Consider the following 16,936-nt stretch of genomic DNA (forward strand, 5'->3'; position numbering starts at 1 on the left):
TGAGATACTGTGGTGTTTTAAGCATGTTACATCATGATCGACATAAGTCCCAATGACTAGTGAAATGAACGATGTCGGGATATATTACGATGACACACAACCTTATCAGGCGAGTTCCTTGAGATACAACTTGAAGACAACACGAGTTATGTCCCCTAACGAACACAACCAAATCGTACTACCAACGTTTTCTAAGTTTAGGAACTCTTTCGATGTGATTTCCCTGCCTACTGGTTATGCAAGTTTACTTGATTCTGTAAAGCATGTTTTGGTCCCGATGTGTGGTGTTACCTTATGTTAGCTGCTGACCTGCTGTAGAAAACCTGCTCTTCTCATGTATCATGTGCGTCATCAATGGACTACTTGAAGCACACCTATAATCTCCATTTCACATCTCTCGCACCATAAACAAACTGACACTTCCATATTTCGTGATAACAATTTTATTGGCTGAAGACATTTTTACATGAGACAATTTCTTCTCAGAAGTCAGCATATCACAGAAGTTGACATAGACGAGAAACTCGAGAGAAAGGCAAGTGGTGATTTTAACCTCTTGCTTTACTCATGTAAACATTGACCAACAAGGGTGTGTGGACAATTCTGACAACACTCTATTCATCCAATCATTTCAGCAGCCTTTTTATTGACAAAGTGGAAGACCTTCGCCCTAGCTAATTTGCACTACCCTTAGAATTAAGAATGGTGCTGTGTATTTACTGTTTGCGGACTATTTCATTAATGAAATAGGGGTCAAAGGGAAAACTGAATCCGAAAAACACAATAATGAAATACTTTTAGCATAGAAGATAGATTTGTGCAGTAGACTACTAAACTGCAAGGACACTAAGGTAAAATGGAGTACACTAATTCAGAAAGAACATTTGTTTGAACAGGTATTGAAAAAGAAGGGAGACTAGCTTCCTTATGTTACCATTAGCAAATAAGAATGTATTTATAACTGTAAGTGTTATTCAAATTGCACATTCAGAAAATGTGGAAAAGTAAGAATTAAACCTATTAGTATCTGGAAAAGGAAGTAAAACATTTCTGAGGAGGTCAATCAAGATGACAGGTGCCCTGATAAAGATACTGCATGTGTCAAATTGATTTTGGTAATCACATGTTCTCAAAAGGTTTCATTACATTTGGTGCTATGATTTGCAACTGTTTGTACATGCATAAGGGAAAAGCAGGAAGTAGGAATATCTGTATCATTTATTCCTTGACAATGCATTTATTATGTGAATTGTTTCAAGCCATCCCAAAATGGAACCTAACAAAACCACCATCTGTCTCTCTAGCCAGCTAGTTAACTATGTAACAAGGCTGTTGTATCAAAACAAAGTTTTCTTGAAAACTAATCAACAGACTGTTGAATAAGTCATGAAAAGCACTGAAACATTCACTGATCATCAGTTGTTCTACATCAATTCCATGCAAACTTCTTTCTAAAATATTCATTAATATTGGTCAATGATAGAGTAGCTGGAGACCTACTTGCAAAGAGTCTTAAATCACATAAACTCATACAATCATAAAACCACATGCCACATATTCTAATGTTATACTGACAAAAATAGAAGACTGAAAAACTTTTTAAAACAACTCCAATGAAGTACAAGGACTTAATGAACAAGAATCACTTCTATTTGCTTGATAAGATAATTCAAAGATGTGAGGTTGAAACTGTGAAAGGCAATGAAAACTATACACAAAAGCATTGATGAACATTGAGGAAATATCTTCAATCTCATTCTAAGAGAAGGGGGGAAACATCATGATAAATGTAATAAAAACTTATGCCATGACAAAAAATGAAGGGAGGGGAATTTCTATGAAACAAAATATGATATGACTCAAATTTGTTTTTCAGATGAAAGAAAAGCATTTGGAGTATACAAAGAATGAGGTTTGGAACAAAAATAAGCTTCAACCAAGTTGGATGCGTTCGTTATGTTGAAATAACTTAATCATAGGATATCAACAAATTTTCAACAACAAAAATACAAGCTTGTCATGTACTTAAAAAATACTGTGCCAAAACTGTGCAACATATTAAAAGAGTATTTGAAAGTTACTAACACTTTGAAAATATTCATATTTTTTTAACCTAACCATTAGTACACCTTGTAACACAAGGTACTTGATTTAATAAAACTGGTAATAGGCAGCGATTGTGGGCAAAACCCTCCTACCTAGAAAAAAACATGGACTGGTTTGAAAATGCTGGCAGTCTGGATATTTGAATGTTGTCAAAATATTGTACATCTGAGAACACATGGAATTGTGTCCAAAATGTCTCAGCAAATCTCATATCCTAAAATAAAACATAAATCTGTATTGATCACATCTAACACCTAAGCTGACACAATCACCCGCGATACAGAATTACACCTGACCCTACAACTTATTATATGCCTACCCCTGTATCAATTCATTTCACAAGTCTTTATCACTTTTAAAATGTAATATTACTGCAGTGCTTAACTACCCTTGTGAAGGTTTGGCCTAAGCATATTTTTCTCAACGAAAGGAGAAATGGTCCAAGCTTCAATTAGCCCAAGCAAAACTGGGTGGGGGTACGGGTGTATACTGAGTGGGGCAGGGATAGTATATTTATACGTATATAATTCAATGTTCTGCTCAAACTTTTAAATGTTTCATCATTATAATAACAGCACAAATTAAGAACAGTGAGCCCGTTAAAATGAAATGTTTTGAAATATGAGGTAGGCATATAACTAACACCCTCACTAAAATGGGAGAAGGGTGGGATCTAAATTTGATAAAACTGCCAAAATTCCTCGCAAATGTCAACCAAGCTGCTGAACAAGACAGTTCAGCTAACATACACCGTGTGATTATGGATCTCTTCATTTGAATATTTGATATACAGATTCATATATCTACTCACTGACTGAACAGACATAACTGTTATCATTCCAGACTATTACAAGTATTGATCACAATGGATTAGCACTTCATTAGACACACTATGTACATATCAGTAGAATATTATACAGTCTACACAATAGTGAACCACAATCATTCATTGACAACAGCTGAGACTCAAGTCTGGACACTGGTAATGTGTAGTCATACAACCATCTTGGGGAACACTGGATCACATTAAGGAACATGCCAAAAAACATTTTGCAAGATTTGCATAAGCAGGGCTCAGCATTCACCCTACCCCTCTGGTCCGGGTCTAGTAAAATGTTGACTGGACCAGTGCAAGTTTGATAAGTACTATCCTGATGGTCTAGCAGATATTTAAGGCTGTCAGTATAACTGTAAGAGTCCCTTGGGAGGACCAGTAAGAATCTGTTATTTCTTAAACTTACTCGTACTGTGGTCTTGTTTGGGAATTTGGGTGAATGTCAAGCCCTGATTAAGAATCAAACTGACATGGTATTTCTTTAAATAAAACATTGTCTTCTTACAGACTGTTCCACATTCATATAAATATATGTTGATTTGTAACCTCCTCACATCAAATTTGAATCTGAGTTTGAGATTTAGGAGAGAAGCATACATGAATTATAACAATTGTTTGTTTTGGAACTGCTAGAAACTTGTTTGAAGATCATGCACACTTAACATAAGTGATCAAAGGAAACTGCAGGTACGTCAAGAGATCAGAGTATTTCCAGTCTGTTCCTTCACTTAACACATTGCCTCTTACAACCGCAGCATCCCAAACAAGCTCTTCCTAAAACATCTGAATGTCCACATTAACAAGGAGGACACCATTCCGAAGTGTAGAGATGACAATAATCAACTATATAGGTGACACCAGATCCCAGTATGCTGGAGAAAGCTAGGCTTCCCAGCAAGATGAGGCTGAGCACCCCAAGTGGACAGTCTTCCCCTCGACGCTATCAACACATACACATACAGTATATAGACAACACACCAAGCTGATGCCCACAAATCAGTTCTGAACACTTTATAGGTAGGAAATATTAACAAAATTGCCACTGGGCTAGACATGTAACAAGCCAGCTGAAAAACGCATCACACAATACCTCACTGCAGTTAAGTTTCAAAAGATTATGAAATCTGTCATGGAACCTTTACGTACAATCAAGTAATTAAGTTTCAAAACAGTTCAGTGTTTCCTACAAAGCAACCAACAAACCTGCATGTATCTCTGTGACAGTAAGACATCTACGTTTGAGGTGCATTAGCATGCTGGACTGCTGGCTGCCTGGGAATCCTTATGACAAATCTAGAGAGTCTGCACAAACAGGCTATGAACGACAGTGGTCTGAGATCACAGGCTCCTAGCTCACGTCATACCTGAAAGGAACTGATGCACCATTCAGTCAGCAATGACACAGAAATGGTGAATGTACACAGTAAAGGCCACAAAATATGCAAATTGTTAAAAGAAAAATTGTTATTTCCTGATGCTTTTACTTCATCAATCGGCATACAACTTTTAAACAAAGCCAGTTTTTACAAATCCATACTAATTCATATCCAAACTGTTTCAACATTTTGTGGAAAGAAAACCAAAATATCAAATAAAAATACTTATTATTTAAGAATTCTCAGCACCATAAAGATATGACAAGATACAATAATCAGCTGATGAAAAAGCCTCCACATTTGTTAGTTTACTGATGTGCATGGGTTGTCTCCCTGTTTACTGCATGGCTGATTTAAAACACAACACAGACTTATTTCAGGGAAGTCCACAGTCCATGCACCGGTCCATGAGATCTCTCACAGTTCTGATGACTGCAAAATGAGTCACTCAGGACATACAATCTGTCCGGACATTACAAGATGTCTGCACACCTTTCAGTTTCCTTTCTGTCAGAAATGAACTGTTTATAAGGGAATGTAGATTTTGTATGTCCCTATGATTCAAGAATCTGTGGGTACTGATCTAGGTCACTTCACCACAAGGTGAATGAAGTCATTTCTTCTGTTAGCATGTCCTTTGTCACATGATCACCAGATGGAGTGGACAACCCAACACCGATTCTCGTGTAATGAATGTTGCCTATGATCAGTATGAGCTAGAAGATATCTGTATTGGTCGACATTGACTATGTATGACTACAGTGACATAAACTTGGCACCGGACTGCTTGCAGCATTTCTGGCTTATAACTTAACAGCATTAAATTTATAACGTCGCCAGAAAGCAACACTTTAAACCATCTCTAGGTGCATGGCATCTGAGGCAAGAATTGATACCACTGCATGTTTACTGGGCTAATACAATCACACTGGTACACTTTAACAGGACCCTTCACAATAATGGTCAGCTGAACTGCTGTATTTATAACAAATTGGCAGTACAACCTAACTCCGGTAAAGTCCAGCTATCTCCTGATGTAGACTGACAGAATAACAGGGCCTAAAACGTTTTAACCTTGTCTGACTCAATCAGTTTGGACTAATGTTAAGTCTAGTGTGGGCTTTGTAATGTTCGAAAGTAGATGATGACATAAAAATGACTCAAGATATTTCCTAACATGGCATCTACCATTTTTTTCTAGAATGAAGATCAGTCTAAAGCATTGTACCTGTACCATCAACTCTGCCCAGAACACCAGCACTACTTCTCACTGTCATCCCAGAGTGAGAACACATATGTAACAAACAGCTTGTTAAAGGTCAACACTATATCTACGAAAGACTAACCCGGACATTATAACCCACCTACTAACTACACTTTCCTCACAATGTTCTGAATCACATGGATTATATACACAGATTGGAATGTTGTTACACACGAGAAGCAAGCATGGCTTTCTCTTTGTTGTACATTAAATAACTCAACATAATATGGACATATTCACTCCATTTAAGCTTTGTGTTCTAGAGCAGAAGAATCACAAATTTCACAGCATAATGTCAGAACAAACAGTTCCCTGGTAATTTTTCTGGATTTTTTTTTTCAAGCTTTTAAATATTCACTTGGGACGAAATGGAAACAAAACTGTAATAAATAAATAGAAGGAAACGTTTTTGCACAATGGGCTAGCTATAAATACGATGCCAGTGGACACTAATGGTAACCATGCAAATACCTGAATATATCGCAATTAGGATGACTGGTATCATTCAAACAAACTGTCCAAGAGCCAAAGATCAAACCAAACACAGAAACCACTCAGAGATTGGCTCACAGGAACCCCAAAAGTCATCTTTAGGAACCACCTCGAGGTGAACTCTGACTTTTGACCTGCCTGACCTTGACCTGTCATCTGCTCTCCTTCGCTAAAATCCTGGTGTTCTATGAGACTGAAGGATGAACTGGACACTCGAATTCTGTTCAGTTTTCATAACTGAAATATATTCTCCTAGGTACTGCACCATGTTTCTTTCAGTCAGTCAGGTGAAATTCATGAACTCAAAGAACCAACACTGATCACACGTACACAAACGTCTTTCATACTGGACCACCTAAAAGAAACCAGAAACTTTTTGCAAAATCACATCATTCTTCCAGGGCTACTCAAAACAGGACCATATACTCTGGATACACAGAGTGCATAAGAGACTCCTGGCAGGTAGGCAGGCAGGTAGGCAGGTAGGCAGGCAGACAGGCCAGGTTACAGGAGGATGTAACATATCACACAAGCTCTCTCCACTCCCTGCACAACATGTCCGCTTCTGAGGACCAGACTCTAACTTTTGGAGAGAGGCGATCGAGCTCCTCGCTGTGTGAGGCCCTCAAACCTCTTGAATGTGTAGTTGATGAACACCCAATCCTTGTATTTAGGGTCTTTCTCGCTGCCCTCGGCAGTCATGTTTGTGGCTATAACAAAGACATTAAGTTGTATTGATTTTACAAAAATATTCCTTTAATGAAAGCAGTGTTAATGGCTCTTCATTATTCTTACTGGAACTAGGCGGAAAATTGTGATTTCTACAACACGTAACAAAGCACATGCTACAGATATAATACTCAGACTTGGATCACAGATACATCAAAATGAAGCAAACAGAAACGATACAACATTTGTTTCCCAAAAGGTCCTGGGACAATTAAGTAACTTTATCTGAACTGTTGTATGCTTTTAGAGCATGCCCTTAAAGTGTGGAGATCAGAGCTATACACAAGTCCTGATCATTATTATCATAATCAAATACTATAATGTAAACTCATGCCAATGTTACTAGAGGTACTGACAGACCGAGAAACAGAGTTATCCCCCTTTGATTGTAGGTTCAAATTTGTTATGAGACTGCTGAATTTGACATTGTTAAAAAAGACACAACTGAACACAATTACAGATATAAGATTAGGAAAATCCCACAATAGACTAACCACCTATAACTGATTGATAATGCATGGTAAGGTAATAATTACCTTCTTGCTGCTGCTGCGGAGATGTTGCTGAAAGGAGAGAAAACATTCTCTTAAACCATCTGTAATATGCAATCACTTCGTACCAAAAGTCAGAATATTATGGCTGTCTTCTGTGCTTGAATTAAAGCAATGTTTACACTAGGACAAAAATGAGCTTTTCTAGGACTAGTGGACTAAGGGTCATAAAAAAAAATGCAAGAGATCGAGTCTGAGGAGTTACAATTAAAAGGCCTTGTCTGGTCTGAAATTTATTTTTTCTAAATCAAATAATTTTGGAGAAAACATGTCCCCATTTCACCCCATAATATGCACAGTTTTAAAACATGAAGTATAACGTTGTATGAAATTAACTAAACTCAAGTTATGAGAAGTTTGGTCCCCATCAAACAGGAAAATAATGAACATTCTCTATTCCCATATCCTGGAGAAGATCTGCACGTGGCTTCTGTCTCTATAGAAATCTACATCATTAAACGGATTCTAAAAATTAACATGCTGACAAACATATATGGAAAGCTTTCTCAAGAACTTACGCCATTTGAGGTCTATTTCAGGGAAATCGTCAAAATTGGACGTATCATCGATCCCCTTCACTTCTATTGGAATGGCTGCCGGACGCTCCCTGAATAAATAAGATGTTTATTACATGACTGGATCATCGTTAGAAGAATCATCACTTACAACAGGTCAGTTATGGACCAAAATAACAGAGCTGGGACTCTTTTCACGAAGCAACCTTTACCAAGGTTAACCTTAACTCCCATTCTTTAACAGTGCACGAAGGTTGGTTGCCTTAGACCTAGGGAACCTTAGTGCAGTGTTAAAGAATGGGAGTTAAGGTTAACCCTAGTAAAGGTTGCTTCATGAAAGGAACTCCTGTACTGGTAATGTGTAGGTCGAGCATTGGCTCAACACACTAAAAACCTTGACTCAATTCTCCATACAGGTAAAATGTGTTCAGCCAATGTCTGCCGTCCCAAGGTTGAAATGTTTCTGCGATGATGCTAAAAGATGTGTAAAATTATACTGACTCACTATCAAAACAATCAAAGAAGTTTCAGAAACCCAAAGGAGAGAACATTTTCAAATCTGTCAACTCAAGAGACATAGTTCTACAACTGTATATCTGACACAGAAACCGTGATGGGTCCATTCTGACCTAAGGGTTTCTGTGTAAATCATTCAACAACATCATGACCTTGGATTCATATTTAAGGAAATGTTTCAAGAAAACCATAAATACAACTAACTGAAAATGTTCTATATTATAGTGGTACAGACCACACAAACATACTGATGAACTGGGTACACCCCAGTCTTGTGTAAAATCAAAATAATTAAGTTCTGTGTTACTTTCTTAGATTACAAAATGTTCTTCAGTATAATCATGTATGGATTATTCATAATTTCTGAATCCTCATTCATATGGGTGTCCTGGGAATACCTCAGTCAGTCAATGTATATAATCCTGGGTTAAGACATTGTGCATGCAAGAACATAAACTACAGAAAAAGGCTTATAACATGCCTGACCATTTGGACAACATCGGTAAAATGACATGGGCATCTTATGTACGCAATCTTCTGCTGACACATGGTTATGGTTTTCTAAAGTTAAGTCATCAGCTGGTGATGCAAGTTTAACTCCAATGTATATGGGCCGTACGCCTTTTGTACAATAAACAGCTGTTGACTTTTGACTTTGAGGTTAAAGGCAATGTATGGACACTGCACAAACTAAGTTAAGGACACATAACCCACCTGATATGTTCCCAGTCTACCATCTTAAAGAATGGGTGAGTTTTGATCTCCTCTATACCGTGGGCACCGATCCGATGCTCTCCATCACAACAGAACCTGCAACACATCAAACAACATAAAAACTATCCCTGGATTTCTTTGAGAGGCATGTTAGAAGTTGTACAGATGATGAAAAATCAATTTCTATGGATAGTCTACTTCTCTACAGCAACAAGGGCATCAAGCCCTTATCCCCTTATCAAGTAAATGATCCAAATTCAAAATACAAATATTTATCACAATGGTGTGATCTGGTTATTCTTTTATTTGACGATGCTATCAACATCAAACCAAAACAACAAACAGCAGAGTGGAAACATTAAAGGTAATGGCTTGCCTTGATAATATTCACACAGCATCTTAATCATTTACGAGTATGATGACTGCACTAGCTACAACTGATTTTGAGAGGAATTCACTGGTCATTAAAAATCCTTAGAAATTATGCAAATATAAGTCATCATGAAAATGTTACATGTTCGACTCAAAGTATCTGCTTTTACAGAAAAAGTAATTGACAAAACAGTCTGCCGTTTCTTAGGGTTTTCTACTTAGCAAACCTGCCAGAAATATGATTGTTGTTATCCAAAGTAAATATTTGATGAAGCTATAGTTTTTCCCAGTCAACAGTGTGAGACAACTTCACCATGGAACTATTTACACTGGAGCCTTCCATCGTTTGCTGCAATTGTGTCAGTATTTGCCACTCTGTCAACAAACACTGTGTGTATATTTGAAGATGTCTTATGCAATACTTCAATCAGAGTTTTATACAACAGCAACCAGTACCTTAAAGCTTAAATGAACATAATTCAAGAGGCCATCTTCCTGAAAAATCTTCATGTCACCTTTCACCTCTAAACATTGAAAGATTACAAGTTTCTGGAAGATTTACCTCCAGCTTAAGATGTTATGCAAAATGATCAAAACATCAGGAAAATGTTCAATCTTGCCTTCAACATTTGGGAACAGACTAATCTTGGCAAGTGTCAAATATTTCCATGCTTCTACTCACACCATCAAATGGATCTGCAGCTTCACAAACGTGACTCACTTTGATTTCTGTTCATTTGAATTCTATTGATGTTGCCACCTGTAGGCTTTGTGGTGTTTGTAGCCTAAATGTTTAGCTTACTTTGCCAACCTGAGTTATTTTTAAACTGTTATGATTTTCCACTATACATCACTTCACAAACAACCATAATGGAAACCCACACAATGCAAAATCTTATCTGGGCCATACAGTCATCCAACCTAATTATTGTTATCTCTCTCTCTATAATTCACAAGTCATGAAAACAGTGATATGAGAGCTCGGCTTTGACAAGCGCTGCCAACAAGCCTGGCATCATGGCTGTACCATAACCGATAAATGTAAGACAGGCCACTATTCCAGGAACATTTCGTTATCACAGCATGTTTCATTGGTACCATTTGTAACATAGGATTTGTTCTGTCAAAGAGGTACTGCTACATATTAGGGAAGTCATTATAAGGGATAGTTTTCTATGGTACAGCATCACCTACAAGCCATGCTTGAGTTACATGATTCAAATACTTGATTAGTACACAAATGGTGTTGGTTTTTCAATGACCAATCACAGGGATGAAAATAAATATGAGTAAAAATTAGAAGAAAAGGAGCTGGGAGTGTTGGGGGCCATAGGACCCCATGTCAGATCCTATTGCAGTCCAATCAAATCCAGAAATCCATCCCTGTACTTGATAGTAACACTAAACTTTCTGCTTCTACTGCCACCACAAACCTCAGTATGCATTTGTCATTAATCAATACAGATTCAGATAAATATGGTTCAGTTACACTTGCTTTATCTTTTCTAAATTATTTACATAGTTTTCCCAGTTTTCCTGGAGCTCTCACAGTTAAGTTTGCTAATTCATGACAACTCCAGAATGGACAAAAGTAATATTTCATTGTGAAGTCCCCTTCATAAATGATAGCTGGCAGTGCATTTCGACAGACTAGTGTAAATAACAACTAATTTCTAGCCCTGTTGGTTTAAAATATTTTTTTCAAAATTTAGAAAAATACATTTTGTAACTATCACTGGCATTGTTTTGAGGCCAAATCTTAATTTTTTTAAAGAAGTGCTTGACACTTCTACTGCCTTCATGTGCAGTGGGGTAGCCTAGTGGTTAAAGCATTCACTCCCCGCTGGGTTCAACTTCCCACTGGGTTCAACTTCCCACATGGGTACAATGTGTAAAGTCCATTTCTGGTGACATTCCCCCAGTGATATTGGTGGAATGTTGCTAAAAGCGGTGTAAAACCCAACTCACTCTCTCTTCCCACTGCCCAACTGCTTTCACATATTTTGTTCCTACAGGAGATGTAAGAAAGCTAATTCATTTAGCCAATACTACTAGTGGATTGCACACAGCTATAATCTGGATGTCAAACAACTGACCTCTCGGACTGAAACTCTACACCTCGCTCATGTATGATATTCAATATGATGTGCAGGTTGGTTTGTGGTGTCACAACATGGATCAAATGTCTGGATCATGATAACATACAACTACTTTTATATCTAGGGCAATAACCTAAAGCTGAGCCTCTGATCACACCTTCCTTACTGTACACAATGGTAACAGACTTTGACATTGTGAAAGTTTTGAGCCCACCTTAATCTAAGTAAGTGTCTCTTCAGTTGTGTGCACACTACAGTAATGCTATTTCCTGGATCGTTTGGTTTTAGTGTAATCTGGTCTCCTTAATTAGCAGAACCTCTAAGCTTCAGGAGTAAAATCAATAAACATAAATCAGCGACCAACATAAATATAAGATCTATCAATCATATGATATATGAGTAAGTCATAGCTTCCAATATTCAGGTCTACTGCATATTTCATGGTAGAAATTGATAGTCTCTTTTAAACAAGGATGTAACCAAATTTGATGTATTTCAGCCAATTAGAAGGTGTACATGCTCTACCATTTCACAGCAATTTCTACGAATGGCTTTGTCAACAACAAAGGGTCTTCATATCATACCTTTGAATGAGATCCCTGGCTTCTTCAGAAATAGGCACTTCTGGCGGGAAGATGAGAGTTTCTCGCCAGTTCATCACCTTCCTGTATGTCTCTTGGGGATTCTCCGAACAAAATGGTGGGTAACCTACAAGGTCAAGGACATTCAAAATTTATCATAGAGTAGGTTTTGCAAAAAGTGTATAGGCAAAAGAGTGCTGGAAAACAAGAAATGATTGTTAATACTTGAATCATGTATATATATGGCTACACTATTAGTGTCACAAGTCAATACAGAGCTCTTAAGAGGGAATTATCAACGATGCCCATTCGCTGCATCAATATTGATAATTGACAGAAAGCACAATATTCACACACTTTTCTTGTACTTTAGATGAAGAAAAGATTGGGATTCCATACAAAGTGTTTGTGGAGGTAAATGGCATTTGGGTGTTTACATGGTTTTAACGTTTGACAGGCATCAGTTTTTGACAGGATATTTGAGACTAAATGATTACAATTTGTCACTGTCCTTGAAAAATAATTATTTCATCAAAACTCATTCAAAGTGAAAGATGTCATAGCTGTCCAATGCTGTCCTTTATTCAAAACTAGTTTGTTGTGTAAACAAAAACTTAGTCCCCATAGACCTTATCTGAATAATCATAATATGTCAACCAGCACTGAATCTGTTACTTTTTTTATGAGTATACAGGACACTTAGCAGCTCTTATGCAAGCTGATCAAAGCGACAGAGTCAACACACCATTATCCCTCTTCCTGAACAGGTCATGACAGTTTGCTAACATCAGCTGGCAGCTTACATTAACCCCCAGTTCAGTTCCTCATCGGGGCCCCAACAAAACGTGACCTCTGACATTTAGCCTTGACCTCACAATCTCCCTAACCTCATAACTACCAACACTAGCCTTATGTTTATAATCTCCTTTCTCTGACCTCCAACCTTTTCTTCTCATAAAGGCCAGACAATAGAGCATCTGATCTTTTCACAGGAGAGTCTTCAGATTTAATACAAATGTCAGTTTTTTCATCTGCTGCTGCCCAAACAGCAACAACACCCATGTCAAAGGAAGAAAGCAGTCATGGTTTAAAGTCTGGTCATACTTCATTCAATATTTGCTTTATAAAGAGTCATGGTCACTGTCATAACTGCAGCTTAGCTCAATATTTTGTAACTTCCTCAGAAAAAAGACTCCTGCTTTCAGTTTTGACAAACTTCAACAGCTTTTGAAGAGTTATCCTTTTGTGTCTGTTTGCATACTTAAGCTCACATTTTCTGCTTCAGGTACTGTCATTGTGTTTTGGTCATCCTTTTATCAAGGATTCTGTGATGTTGATGAGATATGTATCCTGGGAGATGACACCTCAATATTTCAAAATAGAATTACAGATTGTATGAAAGTTTCTATGGGGCTAAGATAGGTTTGTTTGTTGTATACTATTGCCCTCAGTAATATTCAAGCTATATTATGGTCAGTACATAAGCAATACTGGAACTGACAATCCTGTGATTGACATTATGAACACAACTGGAAAACAATAACATGAATCAACCAAGCCAGAGATCCTTGAATGGACTCTTCATGTGATACCAGGCATCAACTCACAGCACTGATAATGAACTGATGGTGTATTCTGTACCCTTGTCCTCAGGAGGGTGTAAACTTGAAACTACGGGTGGCCAAAGTTGCTTTCAATTATTGTGTTTACATTTTTCACTTTTTCATGGAAACCTGTCTGGATATCTTTAGAATATGTCAATTAAACATGAAAGGAGATTCATTTAAACCACACAATCACATGTGGGATGCATCCTTAAACCATTTTTGTACTGACAGTGCATACATCTGTTTGTCATGATACATTCATGATATGTTCTGGGACAGACAGCATCTGTGGGACCTACACTTGATAACTAAACTGACAATATTTCTATTGAATGTCTAGATACCTTAACCACTATATTTTGTTCAAGGCCACCGGACTAGTCCTACTTTCTAACCCTGCTTGGATAGAGACCACACTATCTTTTGTTCTAGAGTCAACTGTCAAGAATGTCACCAAAACTGACCTATAAGCATCTCGTACATGATGACCCCAAGAGACCACCAATCACAGGTGCTCATGTAGCCATTCTGCATAAATACTTCAGGCGCGATGTAGTCAGGCGTTCCTACCGTGGAATAGGCCTGGAAAAGAACATTACATAATCACACCTTACTGCAACATACCAGCCAAATTCAAAGCAGTTAAGAAAACACTCTTTGTTTTCGTAGACACCTTCAAATATATTGCAATGAGCTCAGACTGGGTAGAATCTGAACATGTGCAGAATCAAGTAAGGGCTCTTCTAATAATTTGAGCAGCTTGAATGGAATGATAACTTTGAATCACATTGAATATTTACTTTGATTTCTTAGAGAATATTGCCACATAATCTTCTTACCAATGCCCTTCGATTTCTCTTCCAGCTTTCTGCTCTTCTTTTTGAATCCATAGGATTCCCATCTGAAACATTCAATGCCATTTAGGTATTGACAGGCGGACTTGAGACACACTGATATTGTTATTAATATAATTAAAGCAGCACAATAGGTGCAACTGTTATCAGGCAGTCACAACACTACTCATCTGAGCGTCTGGATTATTCTGGGTTAAATATACCTGACCCAGAGAACCATCACTAGAATTCAGCCATGTTGTAAATGGAGGAAACAGTCAAAGAATAAAAACAATACACAATTAGATTTGCTGCAAGTTGAACTCACTAAAATCCCCTGCTTTGGCTTGTGAGAGATCTTTGTAAAAGTCTGTTCGGTGTGACTTCTTCAATCCTGTACACAGTCCAAAGTCTGAAAGTTTGATATGTCCCTGAAAGTAGAGATGAAGTCTTGGAAATTCCATTTCATATTGAACACAACTTCAACCTTATGTCATCAGGTCAGCCTAAAAGCTGATATGTTACAAAGAAGAAAAAAATCTTGTCCTACATGCGGAGCAAATAGAGCTAGACAGCTAACATCTATGATGTATCTGAGACCATGCCCAATTTTTTATTGAGAAATGTGTTGCTTTTGTCTCACAAAGACAACTTAGGTCCTCATGATCAGATACAATGAGTTCAGTTAAATCTGTGAATTTAGTTTTAAGCCACTTTTAGCAATATCATGTCACTATACATGGGCTTGACACATTGTACACAATGGGGAATTGAACCTGGGTCCTTGGTAAGATGAGCAGTGAGGCAGCACGAGTTTAAATTGTGTTTTGACGCAGCCATAGCTCCAGGTGGTACATAAACATGTGAGGAAACAGGTGCCCCTACGTCACACTCTAATGAACATGTCTCCAAAAAGATCAACACCAAGATAATACAAGCCACTACACTGCACAACTGTATGGCTGAATGTTCCACTAACTCCAGTGCACAGCTCTGTCAGTGTTCTTCTGTCAAGTTTGCATGTTCGAAAAGTAACCTTCTGGACCTTCTGTCATGAATATTGATTGCCACGTACATACATGACCATGAAGAAGGAAGTCCATGTAAGTTCACTGAACATACTAAATGGGACATGGCTGACATTTCAGACATACAATTTAACCAACAAAGGCCTCATCATGCCACTTCCACGCTTGGTTAAGTCATACCAGCTCACAATGTGTTTTTAAGGATGTTTTCAAAGTGAGGAAGTAAGTTTTCAAACATTTACATCCTTCTACTGATTCACACAATCCTTGTTACTTCTTACTTCTACTTGTTACACATCTCCCTGATGTGCCCTCATCATGATTACATTCTACACACAACAGGGCATAATATTTCCATTTGTGCCTCACAGAACATGCACTTTTGGTCTGAATAATACTGTTAGCCGACTTCAAATATTACCTTAGCATCCATTAAAAGATTATCTGGTTTAATATCTCGGTGTATAAAGCCGAGCTTGTGTATAGAATCTATAGCCAGCACAGATTCTGCGACATAGAATTGGGTCTGTTCCTCTGTCAGTGTGTCTCTCTTCATCAACAGTGTCATCATGTCACCTGCAACAAAAGTCACCAGTTCTGGGTCAGTCAGTCAGTGAGTGAGTGAAACAGGTTTGAAGCCGTGTATAAGCATATAGCAGTAGGACATAAATAAATAGGCTTCACACATTAAACATTCACAGGAAACTGAACCTGGGTTTTCAGTGAATGCTTTCAAAACTAGATAACCTCACTGCAATACTTTCCTTTTTTCATCAGAGAATATGCTAATATGTTTTTTATCTAGACATACACAGAAACACACCTGTGAATGGAAATTGTGAATTCATGCTATCATATAAAAGTAAAGCAAACGTATTGTTTTTGTCGAGATGCATTATAGTTAAAGTGTAATGTTAAATATCCTTTCAATTTAAGATGACAAGTACCTCAAGGTGAGTGGGTGGGTGAGTGAGTGAGTGAGTGAGTGAGTGAGAGAGTGGGTGAGTGAGTTGGGTTTAGTTTTATGCCACTTTCAGCAATATTCCAGCTATATGGTGTTGGTCTGTAAATAATTCAGTCTGGATCAGACAATCCAGTGATCAACAGCATGAGCATCGATATGTGCAATAAGCAACTGATAACATATGTCAACCAAATCAGTAGCCTGATCCTGTTAGTCGCCTCTTATGGCAAGCACAGTCGCCTTCTATATGAATACAGATTGCTGGACACCTCTTGCATATACTGAGGTCACAACATCAAACAACTTAAGTAGCTGCTTGGTTCAACTGCACAGTGGATCAGCAGGGCCACACTA

General features: G+C 37.8%; 1 protein-coding gene across 3 annotated transcripts in view; it reads right to left on the reverse strand.

Moving 5' to 3' along the window:
- Positions 1-427: 427 nt before the first annotated feature.
- LOC137261299 (serine/threonine-protein kinase 38-like) overlaps positions 428-16,936 on the reverse strand; it is a 71,335-nt gene continuing 54,826 nt past the window's right edge. For 2 of the 3 annotated variants that reach the window (XM_067799024.1, XM_067799023.1), the window contains exons 8-16: positions 16,040-16,194; positions 14,919-15,021; positions 14,597-14,658; positions 14,222-14,339; positions 12,154-12,277; positions 9,099-9,194; positions 7,872-7,960; positions 7,339-7,365; positions 428-6,783 (exon numbers count right to left, since the gene is read on the reverse strand). In XM_067799024.1, coding sequence (XP_067655125.1) covers positions 6,653-6,783; positions 7,339-7,365; positions 7,872-7,960; positions 9,099-9,194; positions 12,154-12,277; positions 14,222-14,339; positions 14,597-14,658; positions 14,919-15,021; positions 16,040-16,194 — 905 coding nt within the window. In that variant the 3' untranslated portion in view covers positions 428-6,652. The remainder of the gene's footprint in view (positions 6,784-7,338; positions 7,366-7,871; positions 7,961-9,098; positions 9,195-12,153; positions 12,278-14,221; positions 14,340-14,596; positions 14,659-14,918; positions 15,022-16,039; positions 16,195-16,936) is intronic. The other variant, XR_010954847.1, reaches the window with a different exon arrangement.

This window comes from Haliotis asinina, chromosome 14, assembly GCF_037392515.1.
Source record: "Haliotis asinina isolate JCU_RB_2024 chromosome 14, JCU_Hal_asi_v2, whole genome shotgun sequence".
NCBI classification, from domain to species: Eukaryota; Metazoa; Mollusca; class Gastropoda; order Lepetellida; family Haliotidae; genus Haliotis; species Haliotis asinina.